This window comes from Mesoplodon bidens (genome assembly GCF_964165515.1).
Source record: "Mesoplodon bidens genome assembly, chromosome: 16".
Lineage (NCBI taxonomy): Eukaryota > Metazoa > Chordata > Mammalia > Artiodactyla > Ziphiidae > Mesoplodon > Mesoplodon bidens.
In genome coordinates, this window is record NC_138173.1 from 50,686,915 (window position 1) to 50,714,133 (window position 27,219).

The 27,219-nt window shown below is 33.5% G+C and overlaps 1 protein-coding gene across 3 annotated transcripts in view; it reads left to right on the forward strand.

The window, feature by feature from the left end:
• The window catches only part of EMC2 (ER membrane protein complex subunit 2), a 57,990-nt gene that overhangs the window by 10,878 nt on the left and 19,893 nt on the right, over positions 1-27,219 (forward strand). For 2 of the 3 annotated variants that reach the window (XM_081258900.1, XM_081258899.1), the window contains exons 5-10: positions 5,803-5,860; positions 15,905-15,990; positions 16,141-16,200; positions 21,941-22,022; positions 22,850-22,960; positions 24,535-24,639. In XM_081258900.1, the coding sequence (XP_081115026.1) occupies positions 5,803-5,860; positions 15,905-15,990; positions 16,141-16,200; positions 21,941-22,022; positions 22,850-22,960; positions 24,535-24,639 (502 nt within the window). The remainder of the gene's footprint in view (positions 1-5,802; positions 5,861-15,904; positions 15,991-16,140; positions 16,201-21,940; positions 22,023-22,849; positions 22,961-24,534; positions 24,640-27,219) is intronic. The other variant, XM_081258901.1, reaches the window with a different exon arrangement.

The window sequence follows — 27,219 nt, forward strand, 5'->3', positions numbered from 1 at the left end:
CAGCATTCAGGCTTCTCTAGTTGCAGCACGCGGGCTTCTCTAGTTGTGGTGCACGGGCTCAGTAGTTGTGATGCGTGGGCTCTCTAGTTGTGGCATGCGGGCTCTAGAGCATGTGGGCTCAGTAGTTGTGATGCGTGGGCTCTCTAGTTATGGCCTGTGGGCTCTAGAGCATGTGGGCTCAGTAGTTGCGGCGCGTGGGCCTAGTTGCCCTGTGGCATGTGGGATCTTAGTTCCCCAACTAGGAATTGAACCTTCGTCCCCTGCATTGGAGGGCAGATTCTTAACCACTGGACCACTAGGGAAGTCCCCTATGTATGGATTTTCCACTGTGCTGTAGATTTGGTGCTTCTGACCCCCATGTTGTTCAAGGGTCAGCTGTACTTACACCAAACTGTTTTAGCCATTTATCTGTCGATGGACACTTAGGTTGTTTCCATGTCTTGGCTATTATAAATAATGCTGCAATGAACATGGGGGTTCAAATAGCTTTTCAAGTTAGTGATTTTATTTCCTTTGGCTAAATACCCAGAAGTACAATTGACTAGATCAAATGGTAGTTCTGTGTTTAATTTTTTGAGGAACTTTTATACTGTTTTCCATAGTGACTGTGCCAATTTACATTCCCATTGACAGTGCACAAGGGTTCCCTTTTCTCCACATCCTTCCAACACTTGGTATGTTTCGTCTGTTTGATAATAGCCATTCTAATAAGTATGAGGTGATATCACATTGTGGTTTTGATTTTCATTTCCCTGATGATTAGTGATCTTGAACACCTTTTCATGGACTTGTTGGCTATTTGTGTGTCTTCTTTAGAAAAATGTATGTTCCGTTGCTCTGACCCCTTTTACTTGGATTGTTTTTTTGCTATTGAATTATATAAGTTCTTACAATATTTTGGTTATTAGCCCCTTATCAGGTATGATTTGCAAATATTTTCTCTAATTCCATAAGTTGCTTTTTCATTCTGTTGATGTTTTTCTTTGCTGTGCAGAAGCTTTTTAGTTTGATGTAGTCCCACTTGTTTATTTTTGCTTTGGTTGACTTTGCTTTTTGTGTTGAATCCAAAAAGTCATCACCAAGATTGATGTCAAGGAGCTTACCACCTACGTTTTCTTCTAGGGGTTTTATGGTTTCAGGTCTTATGTTCAGGTCTTTAATCCATTTGAGCTGTTTTTCTGTATGGTGTAAAGATAGAGGTCCAGTTTCATTCAGGCTGTCTAGTTTTCCCAACACTGTTTATTGAAGAGACTGTTTCTCCTACATGGTATATTCTTAGCTCCTTTGTCTTAAATTAATTGACCATATATGTGTGGGTTTATGTCTGGGCTGTCTGTTCTGTCCCATTGATCTATGGGTCTGTTTTTATGCCAGTACCATACTGTTTTGATTACTATAGTTTTGTAATATAGTCTGAAATCAGGGAGCCTGATCCCTCCAGCTTTGTTTTTCTTGCTTAAGATTGCTTTGGCTACTCAAGATCTTCTGTGATTCCATACAGATTTTAGGATTATTCTATTTCTGTGGGAAATGGCATTGGAATTTTAAGAATTGCACTGTATCTGTAGATTGCTTTGGGTACTATGGACATTTGACCAATCTTAATTTTTCCAGTCCTTGAGCATGAGATAATCATCTCATTTATTTGTGTCTTCAGTTTCTTTCATTAGTATCTTACAGTTTGTAGTATATAGGGCTTTCAGCTCTTTGATTAAATTTATTTCTAGGAATTTTATTCTTTTTGATGCAGTTATAAATGGGGTTGTTTTCTTAATTTCTCTTTCTGATAGATTCTTATTAGTGTATTGAAACACAACAGATTTTTGTATATTAATTTTGTATCTGCAACTTTACTGAATTTATTAGTTGTAACAGTTTTTGATGGAGTCCTTTGCACCAGTAAGCTGTGATTGTATTCACCTGTCTCGCAGTTTTGGATGCAGTGGTTTGCCCTGTAACTTTAATTGTCTGATGGATCTAAGAAGAGTTGTTGGGTCAGCTTTTTTCTTGCAAGGATGGGAGTGATGACTTCCAAGGTCTTTATGTGCCAGACCAGGAACCAGAAATCTTGAGTATCTTTTCATGCAATAATTGGCCTTTTATATATGTTTTTTGGAGAAATGTTTGTTCACATTGTCTGTTTTTAAATTGGGTTACTTTATTTATTTACATCTTTTTATTATTTAGTTGTAAGAGTTCCTTATAGTCTAGATACAAGTTTTTTATCATATATATGATTTGCAAAAATTTTCTTACATTACGTGGGTTGTCTTTCACTTGCTTAATGGTGTCTTTGATTACAAAGGATTTTGATTTTTTTATGAAGTTCAGTTCATTTTTTCTTTTGTTTCTTGTCATTGTGGTGTTATTTCTAGAAACCATTGCCTAATTCAAGGTCACAATGATTACACCTCTTTTCTTCTAATAGTTTTATAGTTTCAGTTTTTGCATTTAGGTCATTGACACTTTTTGAGTTAATATAGTATGAAGAAGGTGTCCAACTTTATTCTTTCTTTTGTGGATATCCTGTTGTTCCATTACCATTTGTTGAAAAGACTGCTTTCCCCATTTAATTGTCTTGGGCAATTAAATCAGTTGAATGTAAATGCGATGTTTTATTTCTGGGCTTTCAGTTCTGTTCCATCGATATATATGTTTATTATATACCACACTGTATCGATCCCAATATTGATATTGTAGCTTTGTAGTAAGTTCTAAAATTGGGAAGTGTGAGTCCTTCAACTTTGTTTTTTTTTTTTTTTAAGATTATTTTGTCTGAGTCTCTTAAATTTTTATATTCATTTTGGAGTCAGATTGTTGTTTCTTACCTTTTTAACTTGGTGTTTTAGGTGAGACAGGGTTAACTTGTACCTCAGTTGTAGTAGCTTTTTTCACATAGGATCTATTGATATAGTTTTTCTTAACCCTTTTATTTCTTGGCTTTTGGCTTATGTGTTTATGTATATGTATATTTTAATATCTTTGGATCTTCTCAGTTAGCAAAGGGCATGGATAAATAAAAATAAATAAAATTGTATTATTACAGGTTAGCTGAAAATAATTTTGAATCAGAGGACAGAATGGAAGAAATCTGCAAAGGATTGCTCCTGAATCAGTATTCTACTCTAATACCACTTTTTGTTTTACTTCAAGGAGTATGAGTTCCTAGCCCGTACTTAAAATAAGTGAATAGCAAAGCACATCCCAGAGTCCAAGATAAATGATTTTTCAAATTATCTTTTTAACACATTTTAATAGTTATCATTTCTCTAGCCTCTTTCCAGCCATACAAAAAATTGATATGGTAGCAATAATTTATTTTTAAGTATTAACTCAGGTTTCTAAGAAACCTAGTGAACTTTAATTTCTTTAAGCTTTTATTCTTTAATTGAAACTCATATCATCATTTTACCTAGTAAGGTTTTTTTCTGAAAGAGTGGCTGTTATATGTTTTTGTTACATAGGACCTTTAACCATTGATTCTCATACATGATTGTGTGAATTAGAATTATCTGTGGCATTTAAAAAATATGTAGTTGCCTAGTCCTCACTACTGAGATCAGTCTGTTAGGGGTGTAATGCAGGAGAATAGACAGGTAGATTTGAGAACATTGCTGACTAAAGGTAAATATTTATGGACCTTCAGTGTATTAGTCAGGACTCTCTAGAGAAACAGAACCAGTGGGATATATATATATTTATGTGTGTATATGTGTGTGTGTGTGTGTATATATATACACATATACATATACATATACATATACATATACATATATATATATATATATATGTATATATATATAAAATGGAGATTTATTATGAGGCAGTTATGGAGGCTCAGAAGTCCCAGGATCTGCTCTCTGTGACCTGGAGACCCAGGAAAGCTGGTGCTGTAATTCATTCTGAGACCAGGTCTGAAGGCCTGAGGACCAGGGGAGCCAGTGGTGTAAATCTCAGTTTGAAGTCTGAAGGCAAGAGAAAGTGAAGTGAGATGTCCCAGCTCCAGCAGTGTGAGGCAGTAAAAAGAGGTAAATTCTTCCTTCTGCCTTTGTTCTATTCAGGCCCTTGAGGGATTGGATGGTGTCCACCCATATTGGGGAAGGTAATCTGTTTTACTGAGTCCATGGATTCAAATGCTAATCTCATCTGAAACACCCTGAGACATACCCGGAAATAATATTTGATCTCGGCACCCTGTGGTTGACACATAAAATTAATCATCACACCCAGTTTTTACATAAATTACTTTTTTTATTATAATATAACTTAAATATGTTCAAATATAAAACCAGTATTAGTGCCTTACATGTATATTTTCATATAACTGTGAAAACAATATATGGTTTCTAATAAAATACCAAAAAAACTAGAAAGTACTGAAATTCAAATTATCATTCTATTAATGAAGCGAATGAATAGTTTCCTCTGTCATTTCCAGTATATTTCCTAGAACTTATATAGTTGGGAAAAGATCCCCAAGTGATTCTCATGTACTATGTCTTGTGAGAATGGCATTAATTTTGCCCTTGTTTATATACTTCATTTTATAATTATTTAATGATATTATTTTCTCTTTCTCCATATAGTTGCAGGTTCTTATGAGGCTAGCATACGTACTATATAATCATGTGTTTGATGTCCAAACTAATTTTCTTTTTTTGAGCTATTGCTAACTCTGATTAACTTAGTGTGTAGTGATGTTATCTGGCCTTTGCATGGTATGGACATATTTACAGATTAAGTCTGCTTTTATTTTTCTCAGTAGTGTGCTACAGTAGTTAAATATTCTTACCTACTGGCATGACCACACCACAGATACAGGCTTGGTCACTACAGTTGTGGGCCGGTGTTTGATTAAAAGATGTGTCACCATGATGATATAGAATATTCATGTGTTGAATAACATTAAGAGAAAAACTTAAAATTAAAAAAATTATCATAGGGAACTTAAGAATAGATCACAAGAGTATATCTGCCATCCCTAGTTTTATAAATACTGCTGTAAAAGTGTTTAAACATCGTTTTTTGCTTTCTCTAAAGATCTATATCCGGAAGTGGAGAAATTGATTGGAAGGGCGTTGGGGTTGTGGATATGGTTAGGAGGGAATTTCAGAATCACTCGACTATTTCCTTGTATCCCAAATAAGATCACAGTATATAGGAGTATATTGTTAGGTAAAGTTTTTTATGTGATTTCTGATGTATCCCTCCCTTTGATTCACTATCATATAATGTTAATTTTGGCTTCTTAGTTATATGCTGCCATATTTGATTATTTTTTCATTTGATAAACTTGTTAACTATTTCCCATATGAGACTAACCCAGCAAAGTGTATTATGTGTGCATACTTAATAGGTACTTAATGAATTGAACTTCACCAGCTCAACTAAGAAAAGCTGTCATAAATATTTATTAAAGGAGAACTAATACTTAGATCATTTCCTTGTGAATATATTTGTTAAAATTAAACTTTCTTTCATGGTTTATTAGCTGTAATTCTATGTATAACTAGGACCACAGAGATGTCTCTTTGAGCTGCTAGTTTTTACCTTTCTATTTAGGCCAAATTGAATCAGTATGTTTTTGAAGTAAGTTTTTCTATAAATACTTTATACATTTTTTTTTTTTTTGCTTAGAAAATGACATTGTAGCAAACTTGCTGTCATGTGAAGATCAGAAGAGGCTTAGTAGCAATTGTAAATGCATATAAAGTCCTGCCAGTTTAATCATTTTCTGTATTTACTATTTGTCACTAAATTTTCAGGTAATGATTCTTGATATTTGTTTTTCTTTTTAAATAGATATGATGATGCTATACAGCTATATGATCGAATTTTACAAGAAGATCCAACTAACACTGTAAGTTAGCTGGTTGTGCTGAAGATCAGTTTGTTTTAAGAAGTGAAATTAATTTATTTTGGAAATAATGAAAAAAATACGTGGAACCATATTCTGTTTTGTTATTTTAAATATTTCATCATGGGCCATTTAAAAAAAATAGGTTTAAAACTCTTCAGTAAAATTTGATTTACAATATCTCTTATTAGAAAGAAGCTAGTTGAAATTTAGAAAGAATGAATTTTATGTGCTTGCAAAAAAAAACACCTAGCAGAGCTTATTGTTTTTGTAATATTTTGAAGTTTATGGAATACTAACTTCTCTGGTTTGGGTAGTTATATTTTAGTTGTCTTCATGAAAAATGAAAGATGTTACCTCAGTAATCAGTATATGGAATTGATGAATGAAGGGTTTTTTTTTTCAGTTTTGCTTTCATCCTTATACCTGAATAGGGATATATATATATATATATATATATATATATATATGTATGTATATGTTTTCCTTAAGATAACATCTTTAATTTATTCTGATTTTTTTTTTTTTTTTTTTTTTTTTTTTTCCGGTACGCGGGCCTCTCACTGTTGTGGCCTCTCCTGTTGCGGAGCGCAGGCTCAAGGACCATGGCTCAGGGGCCTAGCTGCTCCACGGCACGTGGGATCTTCCCAGACTGGGGCACGAACCCGTGTCCCCTGCATCAGCAGGCGGACTCTCAACCACTGAGCCACCAGGGAAGCCCAATTTATTCTGATTTTGAACAAATATTTATCTCAGTTTATTGGGCAGAAGATTTGTTTCAAATATACTTATGTAGTTTATCTGTTTTAAAAACACCCTGGTGAAAAAAATTTTTTTAATATTGAGAACATTTTAGTTTACTATATTGGCATAATGGCTTCCCTCAGACTTACCTTTTACTAAATGAAAAGTCAGAGACGTTAGATAACGTATCAGGCGTTTCAGTGTTTCATATTATTCTATCCATGCACACGTATGCCTGCTAAAGTAAAGTAAATATTTTTAGAGTTTTTAAATAATAATCAGTTTGAGTTTGTTTTTTCCTTTTATAGAAACAAATTGTTATGTTAACACATAATACAACTACATGAAGGTTTTCTCTTATTTGGCAAGTAGTTTATTAAAAATATACATTTTAAAAAGTCATATAATGTATGATTGTGGATTAAAAGATGCAGAAATACTGATTGAACATTGGTAACTTGGTTCATTTTAAATTATTTATGCTAAGTTTGGAAGTTAATATTGAAGTATGCAGTTTTAGATAGCATTTATACCAGGCATTTATTGGTCATAAATCCCTGATCTCTCCTTGCCCCTTTTGTTACTCTATAGTAATATGTATTTTTCTTGTGCTTAAATAATATTTTTTCCCAGCTTTATTGAGATATAATTAACATTGTGTAAGTTACACAACTTGGTGATTTGATATGTGTATATATATATTGTGAAATGGTTTAGATTATTGCTTTTAATATAGTCTCACCCCAGGGATATTTTCTCTGGAAAGTTTCTAGGTGTTTTGTTTTGTTTTGTAGATATTTGAATGGTGAGGATTCATCATTTTGTGAGGATTCTCAAAATATAGAAAGTTCAGGGAAAAGTTTTGACAGAGCTGCAAGCCTACCTGTTATTAAAAAGAAACAGTTAATTTAGATATCCCAAATAAAAAGAGAGTTAAAATTGAGAAGTTCTGAATAATCTTTAAATCTTATTTATCCTAATAGCTTGCCATCTGTCTTAATAAAACAGTCCCTTATAAAAAGTCCCATTTTTCTTTTCCTGGAGATTTTCTCATGTACTTATTTCAGCTCTAAGACTTTATCACAGTTTCAAAGGTATTCATTTTTTACACAGCAATATTTCTGTATAATATGAAATATGACATCAGATTTCTGAAAAAAGTTTGTTTCATGTAGTTTTCTCATACTAGTTTAAAAGATTAATAGTTTGTAATTTTTTTTTTGAATTAGGAGTCATTTTACTTCTGTGTCAGTTTAAGTTGGGCATATTTTAAATAAATTATTTCACTACTTCAGGGTCTCAGATAGTATGTAACTAAATATTACTCTGTCTTTGTAGTACTTTACATGTTTTATGGTTTGGCTCCCCTCATAGACTATGTATGAGGGGGTAATAACTAAATTATTTAGTTGTTAGGTAAACATTTTAGAACAAGGTGACTAAATTCAGCTTTGCTAGATGTATTGTTCTTTCACCAAATATTATTTTTATCTAGTCTCCCCTCAGTCCCTCCTGTCCTTCTGTAAATGTTTATTGAGTACCTGTCAAGAGCCACAAAAATGTTGGTGTTACTAAGAATAAAGACACTATTTCTGTTACTGTATCCATAGAAAGCACTGTGGTAGACATTAAGGGAGAAAAACAAAGCCATGTAAGACCTAGAACTAATAAAGTCTAGTAGGGGAAGACTTTTCTTATATTAAACAGTAAAGTTACTATGTAGAAGACACGATAGTTATAATTCAAGCTTTTATACTGTAGAGCTTTGCATTGTCTAAAACTGATCATGTGACTCTCTCATCTGCTTCTGTGTTCCTATATATCCAGTATAGAAATGAGGCTGTTCATTAAAGCTTTAAGGAGCTCTCTTTCCCTTTCACATGCATTCATTATTCTTTCAAAAAATGTTTGTTGAGTGCTTGCAACATGCGTTGTTGAGACTAGCAGGATGAATTAGACACCATCCTTGACTTTGTTTTTAGAGAGATAGCATGATATAATGAACACATTATGGACTTTGAAATAGACTTATTGAATCCTGACTCTGGTGATTTGCTGCATTACTTTTGAGCCTTGTAGACCTTGAAGGATGAGTATGGCTTAAATGAGACAAAGATGGTAGGCTGGGGAAAGACATTGTATCCCATGAATGGCATGAGTAAGTCTTAGCATTATTAAAGTACAAGGCCTACCTAGGGAAAAAAAGAATAAAGTGATTAAAATGGAGGCTTTCAAATTTTGGGAGGTTGCTAAAATGGGACATCTCATCTATTTTTAAAAAGCTGTAAAATATTCTTTTGAAAAAAGTAACATGTACCCATGTTAAAAAATTACAAACAGTACAGAGTATATGGTGAAAAATAAGTCCTCCCACCCTTGATCTCAAGTCCTCCTTCACTTAGGCAAACGTTGTTAACAATTTCTTAAGAACTCTTCCAGAAATTTTTTCTCATGCATACACAAATAGGTGTGTGTGCATGTGTGTCACTTTTGACAGGGAGAATGGTTGGAAGTGCAAATGGTGGCATACTCTTCCTAACAATATCTTTTAAAGTTCATGCGCTGTCAGCACATCCTTTACCTCATCTTTTAGGTACCTGCATAGCATTGTAATGCATGGATGTATAATCCCTGTCTTGATGGAAAACTTTCTTTAATTAAGTCCCCTTGGTATCTGATACATTCCTCCCAGAAGCAGTGTTCAGTACATGTCACTTGTAGGATAGACTCCTAGAAGTGAAGTTTCCGAGTCAGGAGGTCCATGTATTTTAAAATTTGATAGTTGTTACCAAATTTCCCTCCACAGAAGCTTTTTAGCTGTCTATACTCATTTATTTGGTATATGAGAGTGCTTCTTGCCCTGTATCCTCCCACGTGGTATATTATCAGCTTTTTTGGTGTTTAACCTTTGCCGGTCTAATTAGTTAAAAATGTTACCTGGTTTTAATTTGCATTATGAGTGATGTTTAATATCTTCTAATATGCTTAAAGGGCCAGGTGTATTTCTCTTTTTGAACTGCCTCCTTTAACACGATTTTCGCATGAAATTTCATTTCTATTCTTGTTGAAGAGAGGGCATGGTTCTGGTGCTCTGTGTAGTTTTAACCTCCCCCTTCTTCCCGACTGAATTACTGCTGAGGAAAACTAGGGCTCTAAGGAACATTATTTTATACCTTTTAGTTGGTTCATTGTTCAGAGTGACTAGTGATACAAGAAGGGGTCTGCATTTGTGAACAACCTGGTATGTTACACTTCAGAATTTTAATTTTTTTTCTGCATTATCAATACAGTTTTATTTCTTTTTTTGTTTTCTTTTTAATTGAAGTATAGTTGATTTACAATATTCTGTTAGTTTCAGGTATACAACATAATGATTTGAGTCTTTTTGCAGATTAGATTCCATTATAAGTTATTACAAGATATTGGGTGTAACAGAATTTTAATTTTTATTCTTAGAAAATGGAGAATGAAGTCAAATTTTGATTAGTGAAATTCCACCAGATTTTTTTTTAGAGATAACTTTGTCAGTAATACGGGAGATGGTTTGAAAGAGGTGAAAAGAGATGAAATAGTAATTTGGAGGCTGTTCTGTCATAGGCTAGAGATTATGGGGATCTAAACCTAGGATAAGTAGAATTGAAGAGGATGGGGTTGGATGAAAGTATATTTTGCAATAAAAGCGCACAAATGATGAAAACTTAGATATGAATGTTATTGTAGAAGGATAACTCTGAAGTATGAAAATTTTCGTCACCAGCTCATCAAAATCAAGTATTGAATTAGGCTCACTGTGAACTTTTTATCGCTTAGATTACCCCAACACCGGTCAGTTTTTTGTTTGCCTGCTTTTAAAGTAAAAGTAGGCTTTTCATCCTTTGAAAGCTCTTTGAGGGAAAAATTATGTCCATTGCATGCAACAATGCCTAGCATATATGCCTTCAGTAAATACTTGTTGAATGAATGAATGCCTTTCAGAAAGAAAGTACAATAATTCTTGTCTTTTTAGTTAAATTTCGTATTTCAGAAAGATCAGATTTTGCCTCCAATTGTGAACTGCCTGTTATAATATATCAAATATTTGAAGTCTTATTTTGGAATTAGATGTAATTGCCTCTGTGGCAAGAGTGAAGGTGGTTTATTTTTATTTTTTTAAATAAATTTATTTTATTTATTTATTTTTGGCTGTGTTGGGCCTTTGTTGCTGTGTGCGGGCTTTCTCCAGTTGCGGCAAGCGGGGACCACTCTTCGTTGCGATGCATGGACCTCTCATTGCAGTGGCTTCTCTTGTTGTGTGCAGATCACAGGCTCTAAGTGCGCAAGCTTCAGCAGCCGTGGCACGCGGGCTCAGTAGTTGTGGCCCGCGGGCTCCAGAGCACAGGCTCAATAGCTGTGATGTGTGGGCCCAGTTGCTCTGTGGCATGTGGGATCTTCCCGTGCTCAAACCCGTGTCCCCCACATTGGCAGGCGGATTTCCAACCACTGCGCCACCAGGGAAGCCCCTGAAAATGCTTTTAGAATGCCATATTTCCCAGGGTCACGGCATAAGCCTCGGAGGCAGAAGAACTTGGAACTCTGCTTTCCCTTTGTTGGCCAGTGGTCTGTTTCTGTGTCCCAACATCTGGGGTAGGGGGCGTTCTAGTTTGTATTTTGCTGGTAGACCTTAATCCTTTAATCATTTTCTAGGTTCTCTCCCTACGTGGCCTCATTTTTTTTTAAGATGTGATATGTCTTTCAGGAAAAATAGCTAGCTCCTTGTACATATACAGAGGCATGTAACAAATTTATGGTCATAAGAATGTTTTGAAGTTTCATATTTTATAATAGAAATTCTGACTCCATTATTAAAATCGCTTGTAAAATGTGTAACAGTTTTCATTTTTGACTTAAACTGACTTTTACAAAGGTTGGTCTAAACAAGAAATTTAGAAAAATTCAGAATATTGGCATATTTTATAAGATAAAAAGTATAAGAAAGAAATATAAATGGAAATTTATAGTCAGGACTCTATTTAATGTCTAATTAGTGCTATTTTTAAAACTGTTTTGGCATATAATTGATGTAGAATAGACCGCACATATTTAAGGTGTATAATTTGGTAAGTTTTGACATTTGTATACACTTGTGAAACCATCACCACAATCAAGATAATGAACAAAAACATCATGCTCTAAAGTTCTCTTTGCTCCTTTTGATTTTTGTATTCTTATATATATTCTTTGAGCTTTCTTGTGGGATATAATTAAGTTACTTGCAAACAATTTCATCCTTTTGGGTCTTTGTTAGACAGGACCAGAACAGTGTTTATACTGGGACTAATTAATTCCGCATTATGTTCTTCTGGGTAGTCTGTTCACTGCCCCAGGAATCATGGCATTTTCCAGTCTGGCTGGTAGGAACGAGCACTATTCCCAGCCCTGTGTGAGCTCTGGGCACATTTTCCCCAAAATGTTTCTGGTAGATCTTTCCTTGGCTGTAGTGGTTTCCACATACACATGCACTGATCAGTGCGAACCTGAGTACTCTAGGGAAACCCTTGAGATTCAAGGGGAATCTCTTTAGAGTCTTTATTCTGTATTTTTCTCTCTTCTCCTGTTCTCTGTCCCATGAACTGTAGCCTCTTTGATCTTCTTGGACTCTGAGCTCCTTATGAACTCACAGCTCAACCTGGTTTTCTTTTCTTGCACAGCACCCTTGAAACTCTCAAAGCAGTCAGTCAGGGCGATAAAGATAGGGCCCACCTCATTTGTTTCTGCCTGTCAGGGATCAACTCTCCTTGTTTGCCTGTCCTGTGCCTTAAAAGTGATTGTTTTATATATATAGTACAGTTCTTTCGTGGTCTCAGGCAAGAGGGTAGAACCGCTCCCTGTTACTCCATCTTGGCGGGAAATGAAATACCTGCTTAATGCTTATTTGTAAATGATCATAGTTTTTGTGCCAGAATGTGGTAGTATTTTTCTGTAGAGGGCTGTTGTATGTGACTTAATGATACATTGTTGCCTGTATGATAGTGATTGCCGTATAGGTTTTTCTTTAAGCTGTCATGTATAGTTTCATTAGGAAGACTAGCTTTGCATAGTTGAATAGTTACCTCTTAAAAGTGTGTTTTAAACCTTATAATATTAGGAGATAAGTTACTGTTATCTTAGATCTTACATGGTTAAGCAATGTATTGCTTATTATAGTAGAGATTTTGAGGCATGTTTCACAAATTGATTAGTAAAACCTTATGTTTAAAATCTTTGCTTATACTTCACTGAAGTGTTTGTTAGGTGGAAAACTCTTAGTTTTTAAAATAGGCTATTACAAAGTTAATACTGAATTTCTGTTTTACATTATTATAAAATGATGGCATTCCACCTACTATAAATATACATAATTCAAAATAATAGTAACAAATTAATTTGTAAAATGATGGCATTCCACCTACTATAAATATACATAATTCAAAATAATAGTAACAAATTAATTTGTAATATTTCAGTTTCAGGAACTCTTATCAATAAATCTAGAATGGGAATCAGAAATTTGAGATCCTACTTCTCATTCTACCTCTTTTGATGCATTTAGGTTGTTTAAACCTCTGTTTTTCATTATTTACAAAAGGATTGTTTTTTAAAAAGGCATTTTTAAAGATTAATTATCTTTGAAACACTAGCAGTGCTTTATAAACTGTATTCTGCAAAATGCTGCTGACCTAAAAATTTTGGTGTTTGTTCAACAGTAGAGACTTGATTGATTCTCTTGTCAAATCAATGAGAAAATGAGTTAATATTAGACAGGTGTTTTTAAAAAAACAAAACTAATTTTGTGAATAATGGTGTCCATTACAGTGTTCATACCACATCTCTTACTATGACTGTAGAGGTATTAGTTGCTATTCATGTTTATACTTTGACTTTTTGTCTCTTATTTGTGGCATTTGAATGCAGTATTTTCAACAAGTTTCACTGCATCTATACAATATCTCATTTCAGCTGATACAAATCCTGTAAGGATTGGGGCAATATATCAATATTAAACTAAGCAAGCCTGTGCCAGTTCTTCAAAGATCTCATAGGTAGAGCTTTTGGCAAGGTTTAACACACATATATATATATATTAAGCATAGACCAAAGGTAAAAAAGAAGGAAGATAAACATTTATTCAGTACTGTTATATGCTATGTACTGTGTTAGATACTTCACTTTGATGCTTGGAGATTGGTGGTATTACTGAAGTTTGGGCAGGTCAGATGTTTTGCTCTTGGTTAGAAAGCTCGTAAGTGACAAGAGTTGGGATTCAGTTCTTTGTCTTTTTTTATTTCAAAACCTAGACTCTCCGCTCTAACATATTGCCTGTGGAAGAAGTAGTGTCATCAAAAATGAAATGAATAAACAAAAATGTTTCAAATTCTGTTGAACTGGTGAAATTAGATAATATATGCCCCAAAGAAATTAGTTTCTTAATTATGTTAATTTAATCCTCACCTGTTTTCAGAAGGACTTGGAATAAGGCGTACATTTGAAGTCTAATATTCTTCCTAAAGGCTTTAGGATTGAGTTACTTTTAGAGCTTTACTTTTACTTTCCTTCTGAATTCTTGAGACTTAAACTTTACATTTATTATGGCGCTTTCATTGTTGTGCATAGTGAAATTATTCCAAAAATATTTGAGTTCCTGCTGTGTGGCAGGTGTTCTGGTAGGCATTCAGCATGAGCCATATAATCAGGGGTATACATTTTTTTTTTTTTTTGCGGTACGCAGGCCTCTCACTGCTGTGGCCTCTCCCGCCGCGGAGCACAGTCTCCGGACGCGCAGGCCTAGCGGCCATGGCTCACGGGCCCAGCCGCTCCGCGGCATGTGGGATCCCCCCAGACCGGGGCACAAACCCGCGTCCCCCGCATCGGCAGGCAGACTCCCAACCACCGCGCCACCAGGGAAGCCCTCAGGGGTATACATTTTTAACAGATGTGTCATTCTTCCATTACCGAAATATTGTTATCACTATAATTATAAATATTGCTTTTGGTCATATTTATTGGGAGTCTCTCGATTCGCTCTGATTTTTTGACTTTCAGTTTTTCAGAGCAAAAACCCACCTTTTCCACCCCAGGACAGATAGCTCCTTAGGTCTAAAGAGGCCCCATTCATTTTACAGTACTTCCCTTGTCTGTATCTTGTGGAGTGTGTTTTACATAAAACAATGACAATCATGTTCATAATTAATAAGCCTAGCCTAGCCCTAATTATAGTGTTTTATTGTTTAGTCTTTTGCATTGAATTAAACAGAGATGGAGGGGATGTAAATTTAATAATTCACACAGAGCCCTCCAGTCACTTCAGCCCCAAACATGTAGTCTTGATTATACACAATGCTGCCATCTCCTATGCCTTTGCTCCTGTGTTCTCCTACTATGCAGTATCGTCCCTCCACACAACTTTCTTTTCTGCTTTCTTAATGTCTACTTGCACTTTCTCTTTCAGTCCAGGTATCACATCTGGGACGCTCTTTGCTTCCTGTCCTTCCACTTCCTCCCATCTGCCACAGCCTTGTTAGGATCACCTCCGTGTTTCCACAACATCTTAGATACCTCTATTATTGTCTTTTTATTTGATGTCTCTTTCTCTTATCAGACTGAGCTCCTGCAAGGAATTATCTGTTCCTTTGTTTTAATCCATATATTTTCAGTGTCCAGCACAGTACCTGGCAAACAACAGATGTTTATTACATATTTGATGAATGTATAAATAAATGGCATTGATTTTTATATTTATATTTAAAAAGCTTTAAGTTGCAGGTTTTAAATGTTTTGTCTATTATAAAATATTTCTTTCAGGACCTATATTATTCTTTTGAAAGACTCTTAGGTAGATTTTTCTCTTGAAATTGTGAAAAAAGTTATTTGAAGCCATATTTGTATAATGACATTCAAGTGGCCACAGTAAGATTATTTTCTAATCTCCACTATCCCTCTATCTCTTAAGATACAGATCTTATGAATGAGACAGAGTAAAGGACTTTAGGCTGGATAAAGATTAGGATTCCCTGCTGGCTTGTAATTATCAGAATCTGGATGGTTATTTATTTGAATGAAATGATGCATACATTGTGTACATCAAAAGTAAAGCACATGTGATTGTTAGAGGAATGTTTGAACTCCCCAGTGGGATGTCATGGGGTATGTTTATAAACTCCCACTAAGCAGTAGTTCTACAATGGAATTTCACTGGCATTGAGATAATAATTTGCACAGTCAAATTACCTCTTTACAAAAACCCAGGGAATCATGAGGGTCTAATCCTTTATTAATGTCAACCCACAGGCTGCAAGAAAGCGTAAGATTGCCATTCGAAAAGCCCAGGGGAAAAATGTGGAGGCCATTCGGGAACTGAATGAGTATCTGGAACAGTGAGTGTCTTACAAGAGGATTGTGTTTTGTTATTCTGATAAATCTTTTTTAATTAAAATGGAATTTGCATTTGATTTTCCTTTTTGCCTCCATGCTGTTCATTTATAGAATATCTACACACTTACTTTTTTTCCCTTTCCTCTCACCAGATTTGTTGGAGACCAAGAAGCCTGGCATGAACTTGCAGAACTTTATATCAATGAACATGAGTAAGTCGTTAACACATAAAATTTCATTAAGGAGTGCAATTTTCATCACTATATAAGTTCAGAAGGCATAGTAGTTTCTAAAGGATTGGTGAGAGGTATGAATCACATCATTTTAAATTAGCAAAATAAATAAATGAAGAAAAACAAATTGACAGTTTGTTGGTTATAATATGTGAATTGCTTTAAGTAGGTCATTTGTGTTTTGCTAAATTATTTTTGTTTGGGAAATGAGTTTTCTTTCAAATACAGATGGCATTCTTTGGAGTTAGAAAGGCATGTATGTGCTGAGCTAAGGTTATTTTTAGTGAATCAAAATTGTGAATTTTTAGAATTTAAATTGTTCTTACATACAAAGAGTATTATACTCCCTGCTGTTTAAAAATTCTGTCAATTGTATGCATTTATTAGCCTTAGCGCTAAGAGAATCAACTCTTCCAAAGTAGAAGCATTCTGTTGCCTGGGTAAAAAACCAAGAATAATCAAGAATGTTGAATGCTGTAGGAACTTGCTTATTGGATATTTAATGTTTTTGTTAGCTTTTTTTTATTGCAGTGACAAGAGGAAATCCCAGTGTGAGAGGATTAGCCCAGTCTTAGTGCAAGTTTTCTAATATCGCAGCATTAACGCTAACCTCTATCTAGAGGCAGGCTTTTTTTCCCCTTTTTTCTTAGTGAGGAGTCTGAAGTATATCACATTGTTTCTTTCCTTCCTTTTCAGAGAACAGAATCAGATTCTCATGCACATATTCTTACTGTGCATGAATACTTAGAATACTTAACCTCATTCTCACAGTACAAATAGCTGACATAGGAAATAATATCGAATGAAGATACTTGTCTCTTGCCTTTGCTCAGGGGTATATATGTATGTGAAATAGAGTTAATGTATTATCTGTGTAATTCTAATAAAAGTGGTGGCGAAAATAAAATGTCACTTAATGAATGTGTACTATATTCTGGGAACCATTTTTCATTTCTCTATTATATGCTGGCTATCAGATTCTCTTTGTTTTTTGTTAGGAAGTTATTTCCTGAATCATGTTTGGATGCTTGTATGATCATATATGTAAATATACTTAGCTTTCTCTTATGTATGTAAGAGTGGTAGTGTATTTGGTTAAATGGTAATGTTTCTATTTTTTATTGTTTTAAAGTCAATATAAAGTATTTTTTTTAAATGTAAATTATTTGTATGCTGGAAACTATAAAACATTAATTAAAGAAATTAAAGAACACCTAAATAGTACCAAATTCATAGATTGGAGGCTCAGTATTGTTTTGTTTGTTTTTTAGGGTTTTGTTTTTGTTCTTGTTTTTATTGAAGTATAGTTGATTTACAGTGTTGTGATAGTTTCAGGTATACAGCAAAGTGATTCAGTTACACATACATATAATGATTATCTTTATTTAAATTTTTCCTTGGGCTAAATTCTTAGAAGTAGAATTACTTGATTAAATGATATGCACATTTTCAGTGGTTTTGATAAATCATTCCTAGATGTGCACTAGAAAGGTAGTGTCAATTTACTCTCACATCAACAATTATTAGAATGTCCACTTAACAACACTGGGTGCTACTGTTCTTTCTAATCTTTGCAAATTTTGATAAGTGAAAATTGGTTACACTTTTTTTAAGAGCTCTTTATGTTAATGATATGAGCCTTTGTCCTGTCAAGAATATATCCTTGTTTATTATGTCTTTTTAATATTGATTTTTTTTAACTTATAGAAACTTTATATTTTTAGATGGTCAGATATATCAATTTATATTGCTTTCAGGTTTTCTGTCCTCTAAGAACTATATAAATATATCACCTCTGTTTTTTTCTTCTACTTTATCAATTTTACTTTTTTGCATGTATTTGTAATATTTCTATATTTAGTTCTCAAATAGGTTATACTTTATTTTTAACCTATCATTAAATTTATTATTATTTGCCTCACCTTGTAATAGCCACATTCAGTTTTGCTTTGTTTTGCGTCTCTAAAGGGTTTATTGAGATAAGAGTTGGATGTACATTTAAGAGAAATGAACTGAAGAATACCAAGAAATCAAGAGATGCAAATACAGAAAAGCACCTGAAAAATAGTTTCTTTTCATGGGAAATGATACTTACATTCTGCCTACCCTTTTATCTTGTATTACAAAACTCTTTCTGGTCTTGAAACTAGTTACTTACACAATGTCCGTTTATTTTTCTAATTGAACACTTAGAATGAATACTCAGATTTATGGTGAGTGGAAATAAATGTCTTCAGAATTTTTGAAACTGTATGAAAATCAGAATGTTCACTTAATTCATTTAACTTGTTTGAGCAAGTCATTGTCTTCAGTAGGGTATTGTTGGTACAAGTAGTAAGTTACTGTGGAATGTCAGTTTACCACAGTTTTGTGGCCAGTGGCAAAAATGTACCAATTTAGGAATTGCTTGATATATTTAATGTTTTGACATTCTTTTCTTCATATTAATAGTTATAGTAAGTCACAGGAAGCATTGCTAATCTAGATGTAGACTTTTTTACTCCAAATAAATTTCCACAGTAGACTGTTCATATAAATCTATTCAGTGATTTTGTAGAGAGAAAAGGGGATATAGAATTCTGCCACATACTTTTTTTATGTCTTTAAGTTATTTTTATTTAAATTTGCTTCTGATTTATAAATTCTAGATACAGTTATTCTAGTGGTATATGTCACACCAGTTGATCACGTTGAGACACTTGCTCTAAGTATAAAAAATTTGTCATGATTTATACCTTAACCCCACAGTACATATTATAAACAAAAATATGTATTTTAAACAAAGATACTGAATTTTTTTTACTTGATTTGTAGTTAAAACTAGATGTTATATCAGCAAGGAACAGTTAGTAAAGATTGATTATGATTGTGATTATTGTAGGTACAGCCTTACTATAAAATTCTATAACAAAGGGAATTATCAGAATCCTGTAAGGAAAAATCACAGTGTTGATAAAGCAGTCAAGGAACAAATACTGTAACCTATACATATGCTTTTGTGAGGAACAGAAGAACTTCAAAAACTTTAGTTACTGACTCTAATGTAGTAATAATAGTGGTTATTCTATTTTAAATGGATTCCAATTATTTTTACTTCTCTAAATCTTAGTCTCATGAGTTGTATATAAATGAGTTAATTTCTTTATATATCTGCAGTGGTATTGGCTATGTACCATCTTGGGAGAATGAGAAAATAGTCATCACTCAAATCACTTTTTTTTTTTTTTTTTTTTTTTTTTACTTACTTGTTGACAGTTTGCTTTATTTATTTATTTATTTTTGGCTGTGTTGGGTCTTCGTTTCTGTGCGAGGGCTTTCTCTAGTTGCGGCGAGTGGGTGCCACTCTTCATCACGGTGTGCGGGCCTCTCACTATCGCGGCCTCTCTTGTTGCGGAGCACAGGCTCCAGACGCACAGGCTCAGTAATTGTGGCTCATGGGCCTAGTTGCTCCACGGCATGTGGGATCTTCCCGGACCGGGGCTCGAACCCGTGTCCCCTGCATTGGCAGGCAGATTCCCAACCACTGCACCACCAGGGAAGCCCTCAAATCACTTTTGTATGGCTTAATACTCTTGTGTACCCCTGGCTGAGAAAAATTGGATTAGACCATTTCTCACTCCTTCCAGCTCTAAGTTTATTTGATTCTATACTTTATGCACAAACTTAATTTGATTTTATATTTTGTAAAATTAGGGGAAGGTATCCCCTCCTTGTATGTGATACTAAATAATTTTTGGGAAAAATATCTTGGCATTCATTTTTCATTAGAAACTTCTCTCTGCCCATTTTATCTTACATTATGCTATATAAGAATCAGAGTCACTATTTTGCTCAATCCATTTAAATCTCTAAGAACATTTATTCTTAGCATTAATATGAATTTTTGGCATTACCATAAAGGAACACATTTAGAAGGGAACTATCTTTCTGATGAAGCTGGGTGTTTAAGGTAGAGACGACTTCGCCTTCTACACAATGATGAATACATATCAGATAGGTAGTCACAATATTTTCTACACATTTGTTCAGTCATTCATTATATAGCTATCATATGTCAAGAACCAATACTAGGTTTGGGGCATAAACATGAAAAGGGCTAAATAGCAGCATGATCTTTGATGAGAATTATATATATGGTCCTTAATAAATTTAAAATGCTGTGATTTTAGGCTAATCTGCAGGGTGTTTTTGGTTCCTCTGGCCCTTTGGGTTTGATTGCTGTACCAGTTTTTATGTTACCGTTGACATATTCATCACTACCATCACCACCTCGATTTTTCATCCTGATGTGTAGTGTATATAGGTAGTATGCATTGTGGTTAAGAGTGTAGGCTGTCTGCCTACTTCCTAGGGTTTTGGTGGGATTAAATAAATTAATATTTGTAACACATCTTGAGAAGTTCAGGATACATAATGAGTACCTAATAAAAGTTAGCTATTATTAGTCAGTATTTCACATGTTTGAAACTGCAACGTATATATTTTGAAAACTAAGTATATCAGACATTAGTGTAAAATAGATAACCTTTGTATATTGGTGACAAATGTCAAAAATAACTGTAGGTAGCCTTTTTCTGTTGTAATGTCATAACCTCCTCACTGGGACTAAATCTTACAACACCTGTGTTCTTTAGGATTTCCTGTAAATAGGAAGGATATTCACATGGCTTAAACATATAAAATACATTAAGGGGAATTATAGTCATGTGTTATAAAACTATTTTTCCAGAGCCCTTTGCAGCAGTTTTCTCCTTAGGTTTTCAGTAAAGATTTTGTTTCTCTACCACATGATTAAATAGTAGTAGAGTGCATATCAAAACCACTAACTTGATCTGTTTTTCATGGGTTTAGAAATTCATAACTTCATAATTTTGTATTTGACAGTAACCTTAAATAATGAAAAGTCTTTGTAATAGAATATGTGGGATATGTCTGTAAAGGACTTTTAGTGAATAGAGAATATTTAATGTTTATTTCCTCATTACACTTTAGCTATTTGAATATTTTATTAAATGACCAGTGGACTTGTAGAACTTATTTTATATGTAACCTGATCCAAGATCTTGAAGCCTGTCTTGTTAATTATGTTTGGATGTCATCCTAGTGACCCAGTTTTAAAAATTTAATGTCTCGGGACTTCCCTGGTGGCACAGTGGTTAAGAATCCGCCTGCCAATGCAGGGGACACGGGTTCGAGCCCTGGACCGGGAAGATCCCACATGCCGTGGAGCAACTAAGCCTGTGCGTCACAACTACTGAGCCTGTGCTCTAGAGCCCGCAAGCCACAACTACTGAGGCCACGTGGCACAACTACTGAAGCCTGCGCGCCTAGAGCCCATGCTCCGCAACAAGAGAAACCACGGCAATGAGAAGCCCGCTCACTGCGTAACCCCTGCTTGGTGCAAATAGAGAAAGCCCACACACTGCAATGAAGACCCAACGCAGCCATACATGCATACATAAATAAATAAATAAGAAAAAAAGAAAAATGTAATATCTCTTGATAGTTCACAGGCTGCTTTAGGATTTAAGCTTCTGTTTATTCATTTCATTAAAAAATGATATTCATATTTATGAATTCAAGATAAGTACTTTATTAATAAAGGTATTTAAAGTATTTTGGGAATAAAATGTGTAATATCACTAAAATTGTTTTTAAATTAAGGTGTAACTGACATAAAATTTATGACTTTTAAAATTAACTCCTTGATGTTTTTCAGCTATGCTAAAGCAGCCTTTTGTTTAGAGGAGCTTATGATGACTAATCCACACAACCACTTATACTGTCAGCAGTATGCTGAAGTAAGTGTTTTCAAAAACAACAGTTGTATGTGATTTTATTTTTGTTGATGTTGGGTATTATTATGGAACTAAGAATATGTCCTTAATGTTAGGCAAGTATATAAATATGTAAGATGTGATGAAAATTGATTTGTGGGAGTAAAATTTTTAAATTTTTAATACTATAATGGAAATACTGACTTTTCAATTAAATGCACTTATTTAAAATAGTGAAATTCTTTCTGTTTTTTTAATTGCATACTGTATTTTTTCCTAATTATGAATTATGTCACAGCTATCACCATTTAATGGCCTTTAAGGCATTTACAGTGATTCCAATTTTTACATCCATATTCTAGGAAATTCATATTAAGGTCAGTATTTTGGAAAGTAGGAAGTATTTATCTTATTTGATTAACTGTTAAGAATAGCAATACAATTGAATCCTATAAGGTTAAAAGGACTTCATTATTAAGGAATGTCAGTGCAACTAGGAAAGGACAATTCAGTATGAAGTCTAGATTTATAATGCTAGTAATAGAAAATAAAGTTGTGAAGAATTTGGAAGGCAGTTGAAATAGAAATTATATGGGCTTTTTTATATTGGCAGCATTTTTTAATATTAAAAACTCAGTGATCTTAATGTTCATAGAATATAATGATTCTGGAGGGTAGTTTATGCTTTAAAGTTTAGATTAGCTTTAACAACTTTAAGATGAATTCTTTTAACATCTTGCATTTGTTTACAGAATATCTGTTTCAATTACTAATGCCTATGGTATGATGAAACATGCTATATTTCAAAGTAGTAAAATAAACAGGTTTCAGCACTCCGTAATTTTTAACAGGTTAAATATACCCAAGGTGGACTTGAAAATCTTGAACTTTCAAGAAAGTATTTTTCACAGGCATTGAAACTGAACAACAGAAATATGAGAGCTTTATTTGGACTTTACATGGTGAGTTGAGGTGCATGTTTAATGTTATTTTATGAAATGTCATTTAAAGTCCATTAACCGTCCCAGTTAATCACTTCCCTCTTTTTTTTTTTTTGTATTTCATTGATAAGCATATGATTTTTTCCCTCTAGTTAATTATGAGCAATAGGTTGTAAGGTGGTTATATTTTTGAATGTTAATATATCCCAGCTATTTGACATTTTATTGTCAATTATCTTTTAATATATCAGAATTTAAATCTGCCTTTATGAAATTAAATAGAAACAGATACAAAGCTATATTATGTATTTCTTAATTGTTTTGTTATTCTTGGGTTCATGCCCAACATTTTATTTCTTACCTTAAATTATAATTTTATGAGATATTTTTAAACTATGTTTATAAAAGACATATTAGAAATAAAATCTCTAATGCCAAATTAAAACATTTTTAATGGTATAGAAAAACAGTTTGTGGTACGCATGTAATTAAATATTTCTTTTGTTTATGTATGCTAAATGATGAGCTTAGAAAAAGTCAGTTAACAAGAGCTATGGGAAATAGAGGAAGAATTTAATGAACTTCAAATTTATATAAAATGAGCTCCTTTCTACAGTCAGAATGACTAGAAAAATAAACTTCTTTAATAGGCCAGTCCTTTGAAATTTTAATTTATCCTAGTCTTTACATGGACTTTTGGATGAATATTTTGTTGGAGCTCAGTGAAAAGAATTGATTGCAGAAATGGAGGCAGGAAGAAACGTAAATGAAATAATTTTCAGCAAAGAAATGGCAAAATAGAAAACAGATTAAAGGGATTTCAAAAAATTTTTCCTGGATTCTCCAGTGCCAGTTGTAGCAGCTTGTAGGTACAATATGGTAGCAGTGTCTCTTTTACCAAATAAATACTATTTTTTGAAATAAATAAATTATTAATAATAGTAAAAATACATAGCACTTTATGTGTCAGGTGTTGTTATGAGCTCTCTTTTTTATTTTAAATCATTACATCTTTATATCAATTATTTGAGAAGGTACTATTACTACTACCATTTCGCAGAAAATGAAACTAAGACACAGAGAGTTCTAATTGATTTGCCTAAGGATGGACACAGAGCTACTAAATGATTGAGCTGGGATTCCAGGTTAATTTTTTTTTCACCTGTTAATGTAGGAAGTTAGACTAAATTATTTTTGAGGTTCCTTATATTAATATTCAGTAATTCTATAATTCTGACATAGAAAGGTTGAAGTAACTCAGTAATAAGAAATAGCACCAGTAATATCCTACAGTATTTAAGTGATGATGGAATTTTACCTTCAAGGGCTGTGGTAGATAACTAATAAAATAATTTTGGATATTATTTAAAATATCCTTTCTCTTCCTACTACCTTGGATTATTCTCCGTTTTAAAATATATTTTCATTTGTAAACACTAATTTCATTCAGTTTTATTTTATTTTAAAAATTGTGTTGGTACAGTTTTTAAAAACTCTTTATTATCAGCCTGTTGCAATTATGACCCTTACATGTTTTTGATTGTCTTGGCTACATCAAAGGAGTATTGTTTTTGATGTTTCTTTTTTGTTCTTAGTCTGCAAGTCATATTGCTTCTAATCCAAAAGCAAGTGCAAAAACAAAAAAGGACAACATGAAATATGCTAGTTGGGCAGCTAGTCAAATAAACAGAGCTTATCAGGTTAGTATTGATAATTGTATATTATGACATAGGTCAGTTAATGTATTTCTTAGTTGTTGTTTATGTTTTTACAAACTACAAAGCTAGATGTCTATTATTGAACTTTTGTGCTTTTGGGTCTCTATCAAATGTTTTAACTGTGTAGAATTAGCTTGTAGGATCCTTTTTTTTTTCCTCAAAAGGAGTCAGTTACTATTATGATCCCATAATGAGCCTTACCATCTCAGTAGTTCTACATTTGGCAAATAAAAAAAAGTAATTGTAAAAATCCAGAAAGGATAAATTTCATGATGTATTTCAGAGGCAGATTGGGTATGTGAGTGTATTATTAATCAGAGATATCTCAAATAATAAAAAAAAGAGGAAGAAAATCCTAAAAGTAAACTAACAAGACTATATACAAAGTTTATGTACTCTGTTTACAGTCAGATCTTATCTGAAACATCTCCCCTCATTTTTTAGTTTACTGAAGCTCATCCCTAGGAGATACTTCAGGAAAGACGCATGGAAAAACTCATCTTCTTACATCTTTCATGTTTGTAACTTATCCGTCTATAGTCTTTATATTTGAAGGACAATTTGACTTTTTATACATCCTTTGCTATTAAATACATTTACCTAAGTATTAAGCATATCGTTCCTTTTTTTGTTTTTTTGTGTTTTTTTTTAGGATAAAATATTGCTGTCAACAAGTTTCATGCCATCCTGATTTTCTTTCTCTAATAAGTGACTTGCACTTTTTGTGTGGTTGCCCAAAGGAACTTTTTCTTTATCTTTAAAATCCAATAGTTTCACTATGATAATGTTTTGGGTCGGTCTTCCCAAATACACTACAGACCTTTTTAATATTTGGATTCAGTCCTCTTTTAATTTGAGAAAAGTTGCTTTTAGAATTATGATTATGAATTTTTTTTGCTTGATTCCTTAAGTTTTCTTTATCAGGTCTCCAACTATAAGTTTATTGGATCTCCTTTTGCACTTCCTTTTATCATTCATTTTTTTTTTCAAATCCTTCTGTCATTTTCTGTTATTCTCTTCTTTTTTTTCTGGTAATAATTTTTTTATGGAGTTAATTCTTTTTTTTTCTGTTCTCTGCATTTAAATAAGATAGTTTTTCTGGGCTGTTAGGAGATGGTTTTTACCATCTTAGGGGAGTCAGAGATAGAACAGCATAACTTTCCCAGCTTGACCTTTATGTGTTTCCTCTTCTTTGCTACAGAGAACTCAAATATGACCTCTCTATGTATCTAGTGTTTCTTAGAACTAGGTCAGGTTCAGAATGATCTTTCTGGCTGCAGGCCTCTCTGTGTTCTACCCCTATGGGTCTACAGATCTTGAATTTTGAGGTGGTGTTCTCAGTTTTAAATGTTACATTTTGTTGTTGTTTTTTTTTCTTCTGGGATTTTCTGCCTCTGGGCATCACTACCTCCCACTCTCTCCTTCTCCCCTTATCTGAACCATCTCTCCCTCTTAACCCCAGTGTTTCTGCCCTGTTAAATTTGGTTTCAGTTTCTGTAGTTTTCTTTCAGTGTGAGGTTTTTTTCTTTTTGGAAGAGGGTGTTTGCTGGATAATTCAGAGATTTTGAGGTCTTAGACTATTAGATTTGTTTAATGTCATGTTTGCATGCAGTTTTTTATACTTTGATTTGAAGCCTATGAGACTGTCCTAGTTTTGCAAGCCATTTGCAGATGCATCAGTTCATACTTTTTTTACTTTGGTGGCTTATAGAGTAGTAGGTTGTCCTCTTTTACATCCTGTAGTGCCTACCACATAGCTGTTGAGCTTTTGTAGGTCCTGCTACTGTTGGTGGTATAACAACCTTCTAGGGTTTTGAAGGATTGCCTGCAATATAGTTTTTTTTGAAAGATGTCTTTGTTGGGTTTGTTTCCTCTTATTTTGGTCTTGGTTTTGGTGCTATTTGTTTCTTTGTTTTTGTACTCCTGGTTGGGGAGACTAAATCAATTCAGTGCCCTGGGATCACACCATTTCGTCACTTTTGCATAGTTTTATTATATATAATAGAGAATGTTGGTTCTGTTGGCATATTGCAAGTCAGAATATTTATAAATATTAGCTAGGCTGTGCTTTTTCAAATGGAGTTTGAGATGGCTCAAGGGGTTCCACACAGAGTAGGCTTGGGGGTTGGGGGTTGCGAGGGAGGGAGGGGTAGTTTGTGATTTAAAAATAAGACTTGGATAATATGAAAATAATAGTATGCAAACTACATCATTGTTTTTAAGATATTTTTGAGAAACAGCTAGCAGCTCAGAGAGTGCTTTTTTTGACATGGCATGACTGTATTTCTAAAATCAATTTTTATTAAATTATAACATACATAGAAAAATGAACCCAAGTCACAAAGATACATTCCAATGAATTATACAAGTAAATGTATCCAGGTCAATAAATAGAAACATTACAGCACACCAAAACCTTCCTGGTACCTTCTTTCAAATTCTACTCCTTGTATTCCCCTCAAAAGTACAAATTTATAATCCCATAGTTTTGGCCTTTTTTTGAACTTTATAGAATCATACAGTATGTATTTATTTTTGTCTGGCCTGTTTCATGATTTATGA